Here is an 18247-nt window from a genome sequence, read left to right on the forward strand (position 1 = left end):
AATTTGTTTTCATGGATATTGAGTGGTTTGGAGGAAACTTGCCATCACGGCACAATTTCTTCCCATAGTCTCATATTTGCACTCGTATTCTATTTTTGATATAGTCCACATTTTCATATTGAGTTTGACTCTCTACTGTATTGCAAAAACTGCAATTGTTATACCTGCTGTTTTTCAGTCATGTTTCACCATCCGGTTATTATGAATGAAAAGATGTGTACTGTACCTTTAAGAGAGAGAGGTAGCGATCAAGGACTAACTGAAAGCATAGCGTGTCCTGAACAAGGTAAAACTGTAACACTTGATTGAAACAAATAGCTGGAGTGTGTTGCCATGGAAAAAAAACAAATTCAAATTCGACCAATCAGTTTAAATTATGCCCCAGATACCAAAATGCAATTGAATTTAAATTTAGTGTTTTGATTACATCAAACCAATGAAAGAATCTGATATTTTGGGGTATAAAGCTAGACGTTTTGAACAGTTAGAGGGAGAATTGCCAAGAAAACCAACAAGTAGGGACTATTAGCCAAATAGTGCTCTGAAATGTATCTGTCCGAAAGAAAAGTTGGTCAGCCGAAGAAGAAGAGATGACCCAGGAAAACACAGATGAAAATCAATGAAACTGACTGATGTTGAAACGTGATTTTGTTTTGCAAATCATAATTGGGATTTTTTTTAATCAGACTAGTTTTATAGAGTGACAGGTAAAAGATAGATTGAAGTAAAGAAGTTGTAAATAGCTATGGTTTTAATGTTCTCTGTTGATTTTAAAGAATTGAATGGTTAATTTGTTACTTTAAATAGTGAATCTGGGATAGTCCTTTGCCTCTCGAAATTTAACAGATTTAACAGAGAGCTTCTCTCTGTGTCAGGTATAAATTAGCAGAGTGGTTTACCCCATGTCGTAACACAGTGAACATAAACTATCAATCATCCCATCCACTATGACCATGCAAAACAATTTGGGTAGTTCCATAATGCTGACCAAAGAACACTAAAGAATTAGAAATATATTTCCAAGTCAGGATTGTGGGTTGTTTGGAGACATTTTGCTTACTGTTCTCATGCATCTGATGACCATGTGCTTCTGGATGGTAGGTGTCATAAATTTGGAAGGTGCTGTTTAAAAAGCCGTGATGAATTTTGCAGGTCACCTTGTAAACGCTGTTGATTATTGGCAGTGGAGGAAGAGAATATATGGGAATATGGTGACAATCAAATCAAACAGTTTGTTCTGGGTGGTGTCAAGATACTTGAGGGTTGCTTGAGCCGCACCCATCCGAGCAAGTGGGAGAATTCTAGGATATTCCTGATTTATAGGGTTTTTGCCCAAAACGTCGATTTTCCTGCTCCTTGGATGCTACCTGACCTACTGTGCTTTTCCAGCACCACTCTAAACTTCCTATTCATATTCCCATCCAGTTGCCTTTTTAATGTTGCAATTCTACCAGCCTTTCCCACTTCCTTGAGTAGCTCATTCTATACACACACCACCATCTGTGTGAAAAAGTTGCCCCTTAGGTCCCTTTTTAATCTTTCCCCTCTCACCTTTATCCCCCATGGCCCATAGCTTTGTACTTCCCTACACTGGGGAAAAGACTTTGACTATTCACCCCATCCTTGCTCATGATGGTTTTATAAACTTTTATATGGTCACCCCGAAGCCTCTGATGCTCTAAAGAAAGTAGCCTTAGGATCTTGAGCTTCTTCCTATTGCTCAAACACTGAAAGCCTGGAAACATATTTTGTCAAACTTTTCTGAACCCTTTGAAGTTTCACAACATCTTTTTTATAACAAAGAGTCCAGAAGTGAACACATACATGGTATTCCAAACTTGGACTCACCAATGACCTATGTAGCTGCAATGTGACCTCCCAACTCCTACACTCAAAGCACTGTCCAATTAAGGCAATTATACCAAGTGCCTTCTTGACTACCCGGTCTAACTGCAACTCCATTTTCAAGGAACTATGAACCTGCATTCCAAGGTACATTTGTTCAGCAACACTAACCAGGAGCTTCCAATCAAGTATATAAGTTACTCTCTAACAAATGTAGCACCTCACATTTATTGAGATTAAACTTCATCTACCACTCCTTGGCCCATGGGCCAATCAGATCAAGGTCCCCTTGCATTCTGAGGTAATGCTCTTTGCTGTCCACTACACCACCAAGTTTGGAGGCATCTGCAAACTTACTAACCATATGTCCAATATTCACGTACAAATCATTTATATAGATGACAGAAAGCAATGGATCCAACATGAGTCCCTGTGGTGCCCAGGCCAAAAAGCAACCCGTCACCACCAGCCTCTGCCTTCTACCTGCAAGTCAATTTTGTTTCCAAATGGCTGGCTCTCCCTATGTTCAATGTCATCCAGCATTATTGAACAGACTACCTTGTCAAAAACTTACTGAAGTCCATTTCGACAACATCCAATGCTTTGCTTTCATCAATTCTCTTTGTCACTACTTCAGTTCTTCAAAAAATGCAATCAACTTTGTGAGGCACAATTTCCCACTCATAAAGCCATGGTAACTAACCCCAATCAGTCCTAGCCTTTCCAAATCCATAGAATTCCTTTCCATCAAAATTTCCTCCAACAAATTGTCCACCACTGATGTCAGGCTCACCGGTCTACAGTGCCTGGTTATTCCTTACCACCTTTCTTATATGCAGTCATAAAGTCATTCTTCTTAAGTGCTTATGTCTGTGCCTAAAGAAATTACAATGGTTCTGGCAGCATCTGTCATGTGCAGACTGACTCTGTTTAGAACTTCATTTTGTAAACTCATGACCTGACATTTTTCCATTTTACCAATGCTATCAAGCCAGGCATCGACTATATTTCAACGAAGAATGTAACAGGTCATATGCGAAGCAATTAGCAGTTATATCTAAATATGAGGTGCCAAACTACAAGCTTACATGCCAAACAGTAGAAGTAGCATGAAATTGTAAGTGTTACGTGAGCCACATTCAACAGTGTTGCCATGTAACCAGTAGACAATTAAACAAATGAGAGGGTGAGAAACTCCCCAAGTATTCCCATCCACATTAGATGAGATTACTTATAGTGTGGAAACTGGCCCTTCGGCCCAACAAGTCCACACCAATGAGCAACCCACCCAGACCCATTCCCCTACATTTACCCCTTCACCTAACACAACAGGCAATTTAGCATGGCCAATTCACCTAACCTGCACATCTTTGGGCTGTGGGAGGAAACCGGAGCACCCAGAGGAAACCCACGCAGACACGGGGAGAATGTGCAAACTCCACACAGACAGTCGCCTGAGGTGGGAATTGAACCCAGGTCTCTGGTGCTGTGAGGCAGCAGTGCTAACCACTGTGCCACCATGCCACCCGTAATAATGGAAATAATCAGCACACCAATTTAGAAGTCAGTTAATTGCAAACTTCCTTATACTAGACAATTGTCACCCCATCCGTGTAGTTATTAGCATTAGCAAAGGGATTGAATGTATTGTCAACAGTGTCACCAACTGGCATTTACACAGTAATAATCTCCTCATGGATGCTCAGTTTATATTTTTCCAGAGTCATTTAGCAACCAACTTCATGAAAACCTTGGTCCAAGCATGGATACAAGAGTTGAACTCCAGAAGTGGGGAGAATGTGACTGCTCTTGATGACAAAACAACAACCTGTAACATCCACGACGCCTAACAAAATTACAATCAATGCGAATTGAGAGGATGATTCTCCATGATTGAAGTCTTATAAAGCACAAATGAAGATGCTTGTGGTGTTGGATATTAATCATCTCAACACCAGGAGATCAGTGCAGGAATAACACCAGGGAGTGTCCTAGGCCCAATCATCTTCATCTAGTTTATTATTGACTACCTGTCCATCAGAAGTCCAAAACTGGGAGTGTTCTCTGTTGATTGCACAATGCGCAGCACCACCTACAATTCATCAGGTGCTGAAAAACCTCAAGCTGAAATACAGCAAGACCTGGTCAACATGAAGGCTTGGATTAGCAAAAGGGCAAGTAAAACTGATGCCACATAAGTCCAAGACAACAGTCATCTCCATCAAGAAACAATCCAATCATTTCTCTTTGACAGTTATTAGCCTGAATCACAATCAATAGCCTGAAGCATACCATTGACCAGAAACCAAAATGAGTCATACATGTCAGTAACGTGACCACACAAGCACGTCAGTAGCTTGGAATTTTCTAGAAAGTAACTCATCTTCTCTGTACAACAGCTGTCATAGCAGCGTGGAGTCACAACTCAGGAGTGTCATGTGATATTCTCCACATGCCTACGTTATTGCAGCTCCAGGAACACTCAAATGTTTTGAGTGACAAAACAACTTGTTTCATATCAATTGAAAATAATAAAGCTGAACCATATCTGGGTAATTTCTGGAAACTGAAGTCCCTTTTTCATGCTTGACTAGAGTTGAATAAAATATAATGGTTCGGAAACAGTGAAGAATTCGGGGCTCTTTGCTTTTGAAGCAACAATAGCATCTAATCGTTACTAATTGTTGGAGAGACTTAATAAAGCAGGAACGATTAGAAATGCAGTTAGCAGGATTTCATTCCATGCAGGTACATCCCAAATGATTTCTTAGTCATCACATTAACCACTCGGCCTTTATCATCGATTAGCGGCCAACTTGATTGACACTCGACCCACCACATCCAGCATGCACTTCCTTAACTTCTGGTCATAGAGTCATAGAGTCATAGAGATGTACAGCATGGACCCTTTGGTCCAACCTGTCCATGCCAACCAGATATCCCAACCCAATCTAGTCCTACCTGCCAGCATCTGGCCCATATCCCTCCAGACTCTTCCTATTCATATACCCATCCAAATGCCTCTTAAATATTGCAATTGTACCAGCCTCCACCACTTCCTCTGGCAGCTCATTCCATATGCATAACAACCTCTGTGTGAAAAAGTTGTCCCTTAGATCTCTTTTATATCTGTCCCCTCTCACCCTAAATCTATGTCCTCTAGTCCTGGCTCCATGACCCCAAGGAAAAGACTTTGCCTATTTATCCTATCCATGCCCCTCATGATTTTGTAAACCTCTATAAGGTCACCCCTCAGCCTCCAAAGTTCCAGGGAATACAGCCCCAGCCTGTTCAGCCTCTCCCTATAGCTGAAATTCACCAACCTTGGCAACATCCTTGTAAATCTTTTCTAAACCCTTTCAAGGTTCACAACATATTACCAATAGGAAGGAGACCAGAACTGCACACAATATTCCAACAGTGGCCTAACCAATGTCCTGTACAGCCGCAACATGACCTCCCAACTCCTGTACTCAATACTCTGACCGATAAAGGAAAGCATACCAAACACCTTCTTCACTATTTAAGCTTAAAAACGTGTTGCTGGAAAAGCTTATTCCCGAAACGTCAATTCTCCTTCTCCTTGGATGCTGCCTGACCTGCTGCGCTTTTCCAGCAACACATTTTTAAGCTCTGATCTCCAGCATCTGCAGTCCTCACTTTCTCCTACCTTCTTCACTATCCTATCTACCTGTGACTCCACAGTCAAGGAGCTATGAACCAGCACTCCAGGTATCGTGGTTCAGCAACACTCCCTAGGACCTTACCATTAAACGTATAAGTCCTGCTTTCCCAAAATGCAGCACCTCGCATTTATCTGAATTAAACTCCATCTGCCACTTCTCAGCCCATTGGCCCATCTGGTCCAGATCCTGTTGTAATTTGAGGTAACCCTCTTCACTGTCTGCTACACCTCCAATTTTGGTGTCATCTGCAAACTTACCAACTGTACCTCTTCTGCTCACATCCAAATCATTTATGTAAAGGTAAATGACAAATTTAAATGACAAAAAGCACTGATCCTTGTGGCACTCTACCTGTCTCAGGCCTCCAGTCTGAAAAACAACCCTCCACCATCACCCTCTGTCTTCTACCTTTGAGCCAGTTCTGTATCCAAATGGCTAGTTCCCCCTGTATTCCATGAGATCTAACCTTGCTAATCAGTCTCGCATGTGCACAACAGCAACATGGAACACTCTCTACAAGTTGCTCAGGAGGGCCATCCTTCCTTTGACAACATCTCCTACTCTCTGGAATGGCAAAGCCAGTGGGTGAACAGAAAGATCAGCACCCAAAAGTTTCCTTTCACCACTGCTGATTGGTTGGCTGATCAATTCTTATTGACTGCGCATTCCCAACATCATATGAAGTATGCACAGGCAATTTGAAAAAGGTGCAATGTTTGAATATAAATCTTGTTCATGTTGTCTCAGTATATCATTAGGTAATGATTCTGCAAGCATCAGTAAGCAATTTTCAATGGAATTTTTAAGTGGGCATTGAAGCGTCCTTATTTCTGAGCCAGGCGGCCTGAGTTCAATACTTACTCTGTAATATCATCTCTGAACAGGGTAATGAGAAAGTATCGAATTGAGCACTATATCAGATCAACTAATGATCTTTAAGTAGTCAGGATTGTCCAGAAAATGCTGCCTTATAACCAAATCGCATTGTGTGGTGGTCATTGTGCACTGACATTCAAACATAATAAGCCTTTTAGGGCTGAAGCCTGAATTCTGTCAGTGAAATATGCCATTCACATAGCCACTATATAGTAACAGCGTTAAACAGCTTTCTTAGCCTGCCATGCAGATGTTTAATAAAACGTGGTACTCGAAAAGGCACAGCAGGTCAGGCAGCAACCAAGGAGCAAGAGAGTCGAGGTTTTGGGCAGGAACCTTCTCCAGAACTGGTGAGGGGGAAGAGGCTTAATAGATAATCTCAACCCCCTTCCCAATACCCACCCTGCCCGAAACTGTTGCTCGTCGAATACTACCTAACCTGCTGTGCTTATTCCAGCACCACGCTATATCAACTCTGATTCTTCAGCATCTGCAGTCCGCACTGTCTCCCAGATGTTTGATAAAATCCAAAAGAACTGCAGATGCTATAAATCAGGAATAAAAGCAGAAATTGTTGGAAAAGCTCAACAGGTCTGGCAACATATATGGGTCACTGAACCCGAAACGCATATCTGATTTCTCTCCACAGACACAGCCTGACATGTTGAGCTTTTTCAGCAATTTCTGGGTTTTGTTTTGCTGCTGCAGATGTTTGAGACATTTTGTCCTTTTAAATAATTTGAAATAGAGCAGATAGTTTCCAAATCCAGAAGTGGCAGCCTTTGGCACATTCGAAAGTTTGCATGAGGCACAACGAACAATAGTTTGACCAGACTTAGCGTTGCCCCACAGAATATGAGGACAGCTGAAGGGAGATGATGACAGTATTCCTGTTGCTTGCTGGACTTCTAGTTTTGAGGTTCTCAATTCCACTGAAAAATGCACTTCAGACTTTCTCCTGGAAGACCACTGCAGAGTTCTGAGAATTCATTGACCTGTACATCTTACACTGTGGGAGGAAACCACAGCACCCGGAGGTAACTCGTGCAGGTATGGGGGGGAGGGGTGGGATGAGTAAACTCCAGACGACAGTTGCCTGAGGCAGGAATCAGACCCAGGTCCTTGGTAGCAGTGCTCACTACGGTGTCATCTCAGTTGGATTGAAGCTACACAGGTGACTGCATTTTCAATTATTTTCTTCATGAGTCGCTTGTTGATTAAAGTGGTGCTGGGTTTTCTTCAGGGACTAACCAATCAATTTTTTTGATGGTCATTAGAGATTGAAATCAATTTGGCGTCATTATGGCGAGGTTTACTGAAATAGCTGGAGCTTATATAAAATTAGTCATCTTACTCTAAACCGAGGACAAACATTTGCCCTGCCAATGATCCATTTTTTGGTCTTTTTAGTGATGAATTCTGTTCTTGCCTTGGCATGGACCAGTAATGAGCAGACTTGCAAACGTTGGGGTAGACTTGATTTGCTGGGTCTATCGAAGGATGGAGATATCATATTAGGTGGAATTTTTGGGATGCATTCATACCACATTGAGCATCGCCAATTCTCGTTCAGCAATCACCCGAAGCCAGCAAAATGCGTCAGGTCGGTTCAACTGCTCTCGTACTGATTCAAGGGTTTATACAATTACGTTCGTATTTAATTTGTGAATTTAAGATAAAATAATTATTTGCTTTCCTTTTGCAGCATGTCCCAAATTGCTTCATAATCAAGCAGGTACTTTTGCAATTTATTCAATGTTGCCACGTGGTGATACAGCAATGTATGCACCGCAAGCTCCCACAATTGGTCTTGTGTTCAAAACTCAAAACCCACTTTTAGCATTTTGGAATGAAGAATAAGTGTCGGTTAATACATTGTGAGAGGTCCCCCGCTCTTCTTTGAAATACTTCTATTGGACCTGAGAAGGAAGGTTGCGGACCCGCTGAAAGTCTTATTTGAAATTGAAGACAGTGACATATCTTTGTTTAATGTTAGTTAAGATTTTATGTTCAAGGCGCTGCGTTGAAGCATTTATCCATCAACTTGCAATTTAGTGGCATTATTACTGAATTATAACTAATAGCTACGTGGTGATTCCCTCAGAAAAAAAACTGCTATTGTTGTTTTAAAGTTTGTTTTTTCACCTTCTCTGCAGCTTTCAGTTCAGACCTTTCCGCTTTGCGCTGGCGATGATTTTTGCAATCGAGGAAATAAATAACAATACAGCTCTACTTCCTGGAGTCACACTGGGATACCAGCTGTACGATTCTTGTAAGTTGACTCAGTTATCACTGAAAGCAGCTATAGCGTTTCTGAACAAACCCGAGGCAAACACGCCCTCTGTTCATTGTAAAAACTCCTCCACTGTTTCTGCCATTGTCGCTGATTCTGGATCTACGAGGTCTTTAGCAATAGCACCTTCCATGGGTATCTTCAGAATCCCTATGGTAAGATATGGTGTTCACTAACTCGGTTATGCAATGTGAATACATTAAGATCAACAGTGTATGATATGATGTTATATGGGGCATTTAATCTATCGTCTATGCAAAATTTGGAATTTGTTCATCCATAGGAGACCAAGGTCTGCAGTTACGTCGGCTTTAGAATGTTCATTCAAATGTTGAGACTGTCCAGTACAATGAATGTTGATTGCTCTTTGGCTCGGTATAGCTATAGCTTTATAACGAAGCTATTATTCCTCTTCATCTAACATAGTGCTTCAAAACTCTCATTTCAAAAACTTGAAGATGAATAAAAGTAACCTATAAAAAAGCGAACATTCAAAAATGATTCCAACAATTGGCAATTTTAGTTCATTTTTATTCACTGCTGAGATGCGGGTTGTACTGGCAAAACCAACATTTGTTTCCAGTCCCAAGTTATCCTTGAACTGAATGGCTTCCAGCAACGTCTGCGAGCAGTGAATTATATTTGGGAAACAGATTTTGGAAAGGTGCAGAAGCCACAGGGTCGTAGTCATGGGCGACTTCAACTTCCCAAATATCGATTGGAAGCTCTTTAGATCAAGTAGATTGGATGGGGCGGTGTTTGTGCAGTGTGTCCAGGAAGCTTTTCTAACGCAGTATGTGGAGTGTCCAACCAGAGGGGAGGCCATATTGGATTTGGTACTCGGAAATGAACCGGGACAAGTGGTGGGCTTGTTAGTGGGTGAACATTTTGGTGATGGTGACCACAATTCTGTGACTTTCACCTTGGTTATGGAGAGAGATAGGTGCGCACAACAAGGAAGATTTTACAATTGGGGGAAGGGAAATTACGATGCTGTAAGACAGGATTTGAGGAGCATACGTTGGGAGCATAGGCTGTCAGGGAAGGATGTGGTGGAAATGTGGAACTTTTTCAAGGAGCAGATACGACGTGTCCTTGATATGTATGTACCTATCAGGCAGGAAAGAAATGGTCGTGTGAGGGAGCCTTGGTTGACAAGGGAGGTTGAATGTCTAGTAAAGAGGAAGAAGGAGGCTTACATAAGGTTGAGGAAACAGGGTTCAGACAGAGCAGTGGAGGGATACAGGATAGCCAGAAGGGACCTGAAGAAAGGGCTTAGGAGAGCTAAGAGAGGGCATGAAAAATCCTTGGCGGATAGGATCAAGGATAACCCCAAGGCATTCTATGCGTATGTGAGAAACCTGAGAATGACGAGAACGAGGGTAGGTCCGATCAAGGACAGTAGTGGGAGATTGTGTATTGAGTCGGAAGAGATAGGAGAGGTCTTGAACAAGTACTTCTCTTCAGTATTTACGAACGAGAGGGACTGTATTGTTGAAGAGGAGAGTGTGAAATGGACTGATAAGCTAGAAGAGATACCTGTTAGGAAGGAAGATGTGCTGGACATTTTGAACAACTTGCGGATAGACAAGTCCCCCGGGCCTGACGGGATATATCCTAGGATTATGTGGGAAGCAAGAGAGGAAATTGCAGTACCGTTGGCAATGATCTTCTCGTCTTCACTGGCAACAGGGGTGGTACCAGGGGACTGGAGAGTAGCGAATGTTATGCCCCTGTTCAAAAAAGGGAATAGGGATAACCCCGGGAATTACAGGCCAGTTAGTCTTACTTCTGTGGTAGGCAAAGTAATGGAAAGGGTACTGAGGGATAGGATTTACGAGTATCTGGAAAGACACTGCTTGATTAGGGACAGCCAGCATGGATTTGTGAAGGGTAGGTCTTGCCTTACAAGTCTTATTGAATTCTTCGAGGAGGTGACCAAGCATGTGGATGAGGGTAGAGCAGTGGATGTAGTGTACATGGATTTTAGTAAGGCATTTGATAAGGTTCCCCATGGTAGGCTTACGCGGAAAGTCAGGAGGCATGGGATAGAGGGAAATTTGGCCAATTGGATAGAAAACTGGCTAACCGGTCGAAGGCAGAGAGTGGTGGTAGATGGTAAATATTCAGCCTGGAGCCCAGTTACAAGTGGAGTTCCGCAGGGTTCAGTTCTGGGTCCTCTGCTGTTTGTAATTTTTATTAATGACTTAGATGAGGGAGTCGAAGGGTGGGTCAGTAAATTTGCAGATGATACGAAGATAGGTGGAGTTGTGGGCAGTGAGGAGGGCTGTTGTCGGCTGCAGAGGGACTTAGATATGATGCAGAGCTGGGCTGAGGAGTGGCAGATGGAGTTCAACCCTGCCAAGTGTGAGGTTGTCCATTTTGGAAGAACAAATAAGAATGCGGAATACAGGGTTAATGGTAGGGTTCTTAGTCAGGTGGAGGAACAGAGGGATCTTGGGGTCTATGTACATAGATCTTTGAAGGTTGCCACTCAGGTGGATAGAGTTTGTAAGAAGGCCTATGGAGTATTATCGTTCATTAGCAGAGGGATTGAATTCAAGAGTCGTGAAGTGATGTTGCAGCTGTACAGGACTTTGGTTAGGCCACAGTTGGAGTACTGTGTGCAGTTCTGGTCGCCTCACTTTAGGAAAGATGTGGAAGCTTTGGAGAGGGTGCAGAGAAGATTTACCAGGATGTTGCCTGGAATGGAGAGTAGGTCGTACGAGGATAGGTTGAGAGTTCTCGGCCTTTTCTCGTTGGAACGGCGAAGGATGAGGGGTGACTTGACAGAGGTTTATAAGATGATCAGAGGAATAGATAGAGTAGACAGTCAGAAACTTTTTCCCCGGGTACAACAGAGTGTTACAAGGGGACATAAATTTAAGGTGAAGGGTGGAAGGTATAGGGGAGATGTCAGGGGTGGGTTCTTTACCCAGAGAGTGGTGGGTGCATGGAATGCGCTGCCCGTGGGAGTGGTAGAGTCAGAATCATTGGCGACCTTTAAGCGGCATTTGGATAGGTACATGGATGGGTGCTTAATCTAGGTTAGAAGTTCGGCACAACATCGTGGGCCGAAGGGCCTGTTCTGTGCTGTACTGTTCTATGTTCTATGTTCTATATTACGAGGACCAAAAACTCAGCAGGCTTGGCAACATCTGTGGAGAGAAATCAGCGTTAATGTTTCGGTACCGTGACCTTTCTCCAGAACATCATTTGGAGTCACGTGTAGGATAGATATCAGTGACCGAGATGGGAACATTTGTTTTACTGCAAGTATAGCTTAATGCTCGCCGTTACTGGGGCTACTTATATTTTCCGCACGTGCCCTTTGAATTTAGTTACCACTGGTTGCCATGGTGATGTGCCGATAATATTTACACACTGCACCTTCACCCTTTGCTCATACAAGAGATTCAACAAGTGCTGAATGAACCACATCCTAAGATTTTAAACTGACTATTTTATCAGAGCTTTACTCAATTTCTAACCAACCTGTCTCGTGATGATATTGCACCTGTGATGGCAAGCATGTCCCAATTTGGGACATGATATGGCAAGCTGTGATGGTATTTGGTCCACAGGTCAGAACCACAAAAGCCCTACACCATTTTTCTTTGCAGCTGTTTGTCAATACTTTGATGTGTTCTTATCATGAACCATAGTAACTTAATTTATGAGTAATCAATTCAGCTGTTACCAATCTTTCTTAAATGTAATGTTTCAAAACTATGTGTTACCACATTTGTCTGTCTTACTTTTTAACTGAAACCTTAACCCACTTATTGGAAACAGTGCATTGGTGAAATGATTTTTACGGTCAGGGATGTTGTATTTAATCACATGCTTTTGTTTTTGATGCATGATTTAAAATAAACACAGGTAACGTTCACAATAATGGGCAGGTCAAGCACATCTTTCAAGAGAGAAATTGTAGCTTCAAAAATGAGCTAATGTCATGTTGCGAGCATGTAATGAGCATCGTGATGCGAGACCACATAAGTCAATTTTTCAACTAGTCAGGGCAGAAAAACATTCTACAAGGTATCAACTGAGAAAAAAACTTTCATTTCATTAAATACTCTTGTGCTATCACCTCTAATGTAAAGATCAAGGAGCAAAGTGTTGACACAGAACGCTGTTCCTTGAAATTTGGAAATTAAGGATTTGTCACATTGAAAGGGGAGCAACATACACATCAATGTAATGTATACAAAGCCTACCCAACATCAAACCACAGCATAAATAGAATGCAAACATGATGTTGGCAATTGATATATTTCTAAATTAAACTAAATGTATAGCGACTGGTTTACTACGAATGTGTAATCATGCCTGAGAGACAGTAAGCTTAATTTTGCTAACAGAAGCTGAATTCTTCAATATTGTACCTCGCAAACTTAAATTTGAAAACCAGTACTGTTGAAAACTTTGTGAAAGATATAAGGGTTTGGTTGAAGAGTAATTTTAATTTTCGGCAATGATCAGGGAGAATTACGCACATATCCTACACCTTATTTATTTTTCTTTTTCCTCCATTGACTTCCATGTGAATGCACAAAAGATGAGATCAACAGTGGACCATCTCTGCATTATTAGACAAAGTTAGAAATCACCCAAGGTCACCTGCAGAGAAAGAGAGTGTGAATAAGAGAATGTTCATAGACATTCTTCAGGTTAAATTCTGAAGACTGGACATTATGCATGGTTACGGTTAGGACAAGAAAGAGCAAAGATTGGAATGAATCTTGGGAGTGAATATTTGAATGGGATTTTTCGAAATTATGAAATAAATTGTATATTGTCTGTTTAAGAAGGTCCACTCCTGTAAGCACTGTAGGAGCTAAACTTATTGCACTTCTCCACTGATATTTTTGCCTTGATATCATGAACAACCACAAATTATAATCGAAACACAAAGTTTGTTTTTTGCTTTATTTGTGGCAGATTAGTTACTTCGCAACCTGTGCATGCCTGAGCAATAGAAGAGAATATCCATCATTTTTTCGAACAATACCAAGTGACTACTATCAGGCTAGAGCATTAGCCCAGCTGGTGAAGCATTTTGGATGGACCTGGATTGGGACAGTTAAGAGCGACGATGACTATGGAAACTTTGGAATGCAAGCATTTGAAGAGGCAGTTCAAGAGTTAGGCATTTGCATAGCCTTTTCTGAGTCGTTTCACTTAACATACGCTCGAGAGAAATTACTGAAAACAATTGACACCATAAAAACCTCTTCTGCAAAAGTTGTCGTTGCCTTTGTGGGAGAATCAAACATGCGTACTCTACTAAAAGAAATGATTAGACAAAATGTCAGTGGCATACAATGGATTGGAACTGAATCATGGGTTTCTGCATTGCTTCTTTCTCCGAAGGAAACCAAAAAGATTGCTTCTGGAACAATTGGAGTTGCAATTCGCAAAGTCCATATACCAGGGTTGAGAGAGTTCCTCATGAAAGTTCATCCATCTTTGTATCCAGAGAACCTTTTGGTCAAACTGTTTTGGGAAAGTTGTTTTGGCTGTATTTTAACTGATGAAAACAAAACAGATTCACAAAAAACTGAATCGGAGCTGAAGAAATGCACAGGAAGAGAGAATTTACAAGATATCCAAAATGAATTTACTGATGTCTTGCAATACAGAGTCACTTACAATGTGTACAAAGCAACTTATGCGATAGCTCATGCACTTCACAATATGGCGTCATGTAAAACTGGGTCAGGGCCTTTCACCAATGGGAGTTGTGCCAATATTTCAAATTTTCAACCATGGCAGGTGAGGAACATTTAACATGGTATGATCTCTGTATTTACATATATATCAAATGTGGTCAACTTCACAGTTGAAAATTTGCAATTAATGTAAATAAGTTCTCATTTTGTTTTTTTTTGTTTAAAGTTGCTATACTATATGAGAACAGTGAATTTCACAACCAAGATCGGAGAAAAAGTTTATTTTGATGCAAATGGAGACCCTGTTGCAACCTATGATATTGTAAACTGGCAACCAAATGCCCTCGGTGGCATCGACATTGTAAATGTTGGGCACTATGATGGATCAGCTAATTTTGGAGAAGAACTTTCAATAACAGAAGGGGCAATTGTTTGGAGTAGTGGTCAGAAGTCGGTAAGATTTGTGGAAAACCAACCCTTTTAAACTGACTTATTTTTTATTTCAAAATCCGTTCTCTAAAATGGAAAAGCAACCTGATGATTGTTGTGTCAAATAAGCACACTGCCCACCACTGCCCATTTCCCGACGTGGAATAAAATTGCAACTGATCAAGCACTTTTAAACAGAAAATACCTCCTCACCAATTCAAAAATTGCTAAACTTGATCAACCCAGATTGTAAGATCAGAGAGGTTTTTTTTCTACCCACTTTAACAGCAGAATTTCTTTGCTCATAACTGATGTAATTAAAAATGTGAAAGAAAAAATGTACAAATGAAGAACGAGTTATTATCATACCTTTGTCTTAAAATAACACTGCAATGATGAAGGAATGTAGGAAAAAGACATAAAATCTAAACATACTGAAAAGTGGTTGCATAGCTTTGCCAAAAAGAAACTGAGGGAGCAATGGATACTTTAGTTGTATGTCAAGGAACATTATGGTTTGTATTCATCTTGACCACAAATGCATTTCTGCTGCAGTAATGCCAAGCAATGACTATCTCCAACAGGAGAGGATCTAATCATCTGCCCTTGATATTCAATCACTACCTGGGGATTACATTTACATGAAGCTGAGTTGGAATGATCATATTCGATCTGTAGTTTCGAGAGCATACCAGATGCTAGGAAAGCTGCAATAGGTAACTCACCTCGGGAATTTCCTAACATAACCACCACCTACAAAACACAGATCAGAACTGTGGTCAAATTCTCCCATTTCTCTCGATGGGTGTAGGCCCAAGAACACTGAAGAAGCTTGAGAAACACAGGAAAAACCAGCCCAATTGATTGACACCAAATCCACAACATTCACATCTTCTACCACAGATACTCAGTAGCAGCACCTCCAAGATACACTACAGAAATTCAACAATGCTATTTGGGAAGCAACTGCCAAACTCATGCTCATTTCCATCTAGAAGAGCATTGGCAACAAATCCATGTATCACCACCACCTGCAAGTTCCCCTGACAGCCACACACAATCCTGTCTTAGAAATATGTCTCAGCTCCCCTCTTATGACAATATGGCAACAATATCGACAGCAAATGAATTTCAAAAGTTCAGAAAGGTAGGTCTCAAAGTCAAATATTGGGTTGGTTAGCAACAGCCACGTTGCATGAATAAATGAAGAAAAACTTTTTTATTTCTGAATTTGACTTTCATTTTAGCCATTAAATGATATACTGCAAATTGCATCTGATTTTATTTAGATGTTTCCCTATTTCCTTTTTCAATAAAATGAAGCAAATCCCGGAACGAATCCGGAATGTTATCTCAAGAATCTGTACAAACCTACTCTTCGCACTTTACTGCGACATGGTGAGGTCACAAGTGCTGATATTATTTCAAAAGCAACAGTGCTAACAAAGGTAACATAATTAGGATTTGTTCTGTTACTAGAGTGAATGTTGTACATTTGCCACATGGAATTACTAACATTTCTTCACCATTGTATTCATATTCCTAATGAGGTACCTAAAGCTGTTTGTTCTGAAAGCTGCCACCAAGGAACAAGAAAAGCAGGAAGAAAAGGACAACCCATTTGCTGTTTTGATTGTATACAATGTGCGCAAGGTGAAATTAGTAACACAACTGGTAAGGATGCACCATTGCCACAGACATTGTTTCTTAATCTACATGTGCATTGCTCAGGTTTCAAGATTCCTCGTATACTGATGAAGTCTTGTGTTGCTTTTTAGATTCCATTCATTGCATAAAATGTCCATTGGAATTCAAATCTAACGAAAGACGGGATCAGTGTGTTCCAAAGGAAATTGTGTTCCTTTCCTTTTTCGAGACAATGGGAATCATGTTGATGACACTGGCGCTGTTTGGAGCCTGCACCACTGTTGCTGTATTTGCAATATTCTACATCTACAGACACACTCCAATTGTGAAAGCTAATAACTCTGAGTTAAGCTTCCTTCTTCTTTTTGCCCTGACACTTTGTTTTCTGTGTTCAATTACATTCATCGGTGAACCTTCAGTTTGGTCATGTATGCTCTGCCATGTAGCGTTTGGTATTAGTTTTGTTCTTTGCATTTCTTGTGTATTGAGTAAAACAATTGTTGTGGTGATGGCATTCAAAGCAACATTTCCCAGCAATAATATGATGAAGTGGTTTGGACCAAGACAGCAACAGCTGACGGTTTACATTCTTACACTGGTACAATGTGTAATATGTACTACCTGGTTAATTGCATTTCCACCTTATCCATTGAAAAGCACTAGTCACTCTAATGAGATAATCGTGTTTGAATGCAATGTAGGATCGTCGTTAGCCTTCTACAGTGTACTTGGTTATATTGGATTTCTGTCCTGTGCATGTTTTGTCGTAGCTTTTCTGGCTCGACAACTTCCAAATAACTTCAATGAAGCGAAACACATAACATTTAGCATGCTTATCTTTTGTGCAGTTTGGATAACTTTCATTCCAGCATACATAAGTTCGCCAGGGAAATATTCTGTGGCAGTTGAAGTATTTGCTATTTTGGCTTCCAGCTTTGGTCTACTTATTTGCATTTTTACTCCAAAATGTTACATTATTCTGTTGAAGAAAGAAAACAATACAAAGAGGAACATGATGGTCTCAGTGGGTTCCAAAAAATTCTTGAAGAGTGTTGATAACTGAGACACAGATGTTTTAGTAGATAATTACCTTGTCATAATGATAATGAATGGCAATTCCATGTGAAGAGCCATAAAACAAAATAATGTACCAGCACTCATTTTACATAATCGAACAATGACCTGCAATACGTGCAATTTTGAAGTTTGGCTGATAATTTTGACTATTTTATACATCTACCCCAAGTTTCATTTGCATGAAACCTCAGAGCAGAGGAACCTCACTTACCCAGCATTTAATTATCTGAATTTCAGATTATCTGAACAATGTCGCAAGGTCCTGATGCTTGGTTAAACTGTTTTATCCAACATTCGATTACCTGGCATTAGATTATCCAAACAAAGTATTCCCTGCCTGTGTCGTTCAGATTATCAAGGTTCCTCTTGTAATCAGAACTGAATGGAGTGTAATCTATATTTATTGAAAGATGGATCAAAGTTACTTTTGTTTCCTTATTGTGACTTGAATTTCTTTATTGCATGAAGATTCTATTTGAAACTTGCTTGATCTGTGAATAAAAACTCAATTCTGAAGCTTGGTCTATTCAAATGTCCAAATAGATTGCTCACATCGTTTTCACATAGGACTTCAATAAAAATGCTGTCACTGTGCCAAATTGACATTGAAGGGGGTCGCTGGTGGGAAGGTGGGATGGTGATGTTGGAAGAGGGAAGGTTTTGGAAACTTTGAGTTCACCATGTTGGCGGTAATGTGGAAAACTCAATATTTGGTC

General features: G+C 40.7%; 1 protein-coding gene across 1 annotated transcript; it reads left to right on the forward strand.

The window, feature by feature from the left end:
• The first annotated feature begins 7888 nt into the window (after positions 1–7888).
• Positions 7889–17517, forward strand: LOC140478606 (extracellular calcium-sensing receptor-like). The gene is made up of 6 exons (XM_072571825.1): positions 7889–8010; positions 8564–8855; positions 13648–14481; positions 14605–14832; positions 16358–16481; positions 16586–17517. The coding sequence occupies exons 1-6, from the start codon at positions 7940–7942 to the stop codon at positions 17515–17517; spliced, it is 2481 nt and encodes an 826-aa protein (XP_072427926.1). The 5' UTR covers positions 7889–7939.
• The last annotated feature ends 730 nt before the right edge of the window (positions 17518–18247 follow it).

Source organism: Chiloscyllium punctatum, chromosome 6 (genome assembly GCF_047496795.1).
Source record: "Chiloscyllium punctatum isolate Juve2018m chromosome 6, sChiPun1.3, whole genome shotgun sequence".
NCBI lineage: Eukaryota > Metazoa > Chordata > Chondrichthyes > Orectolobiformes > Hemiscylliidae > Chiloscyllium > Chiloscyllium punctatum.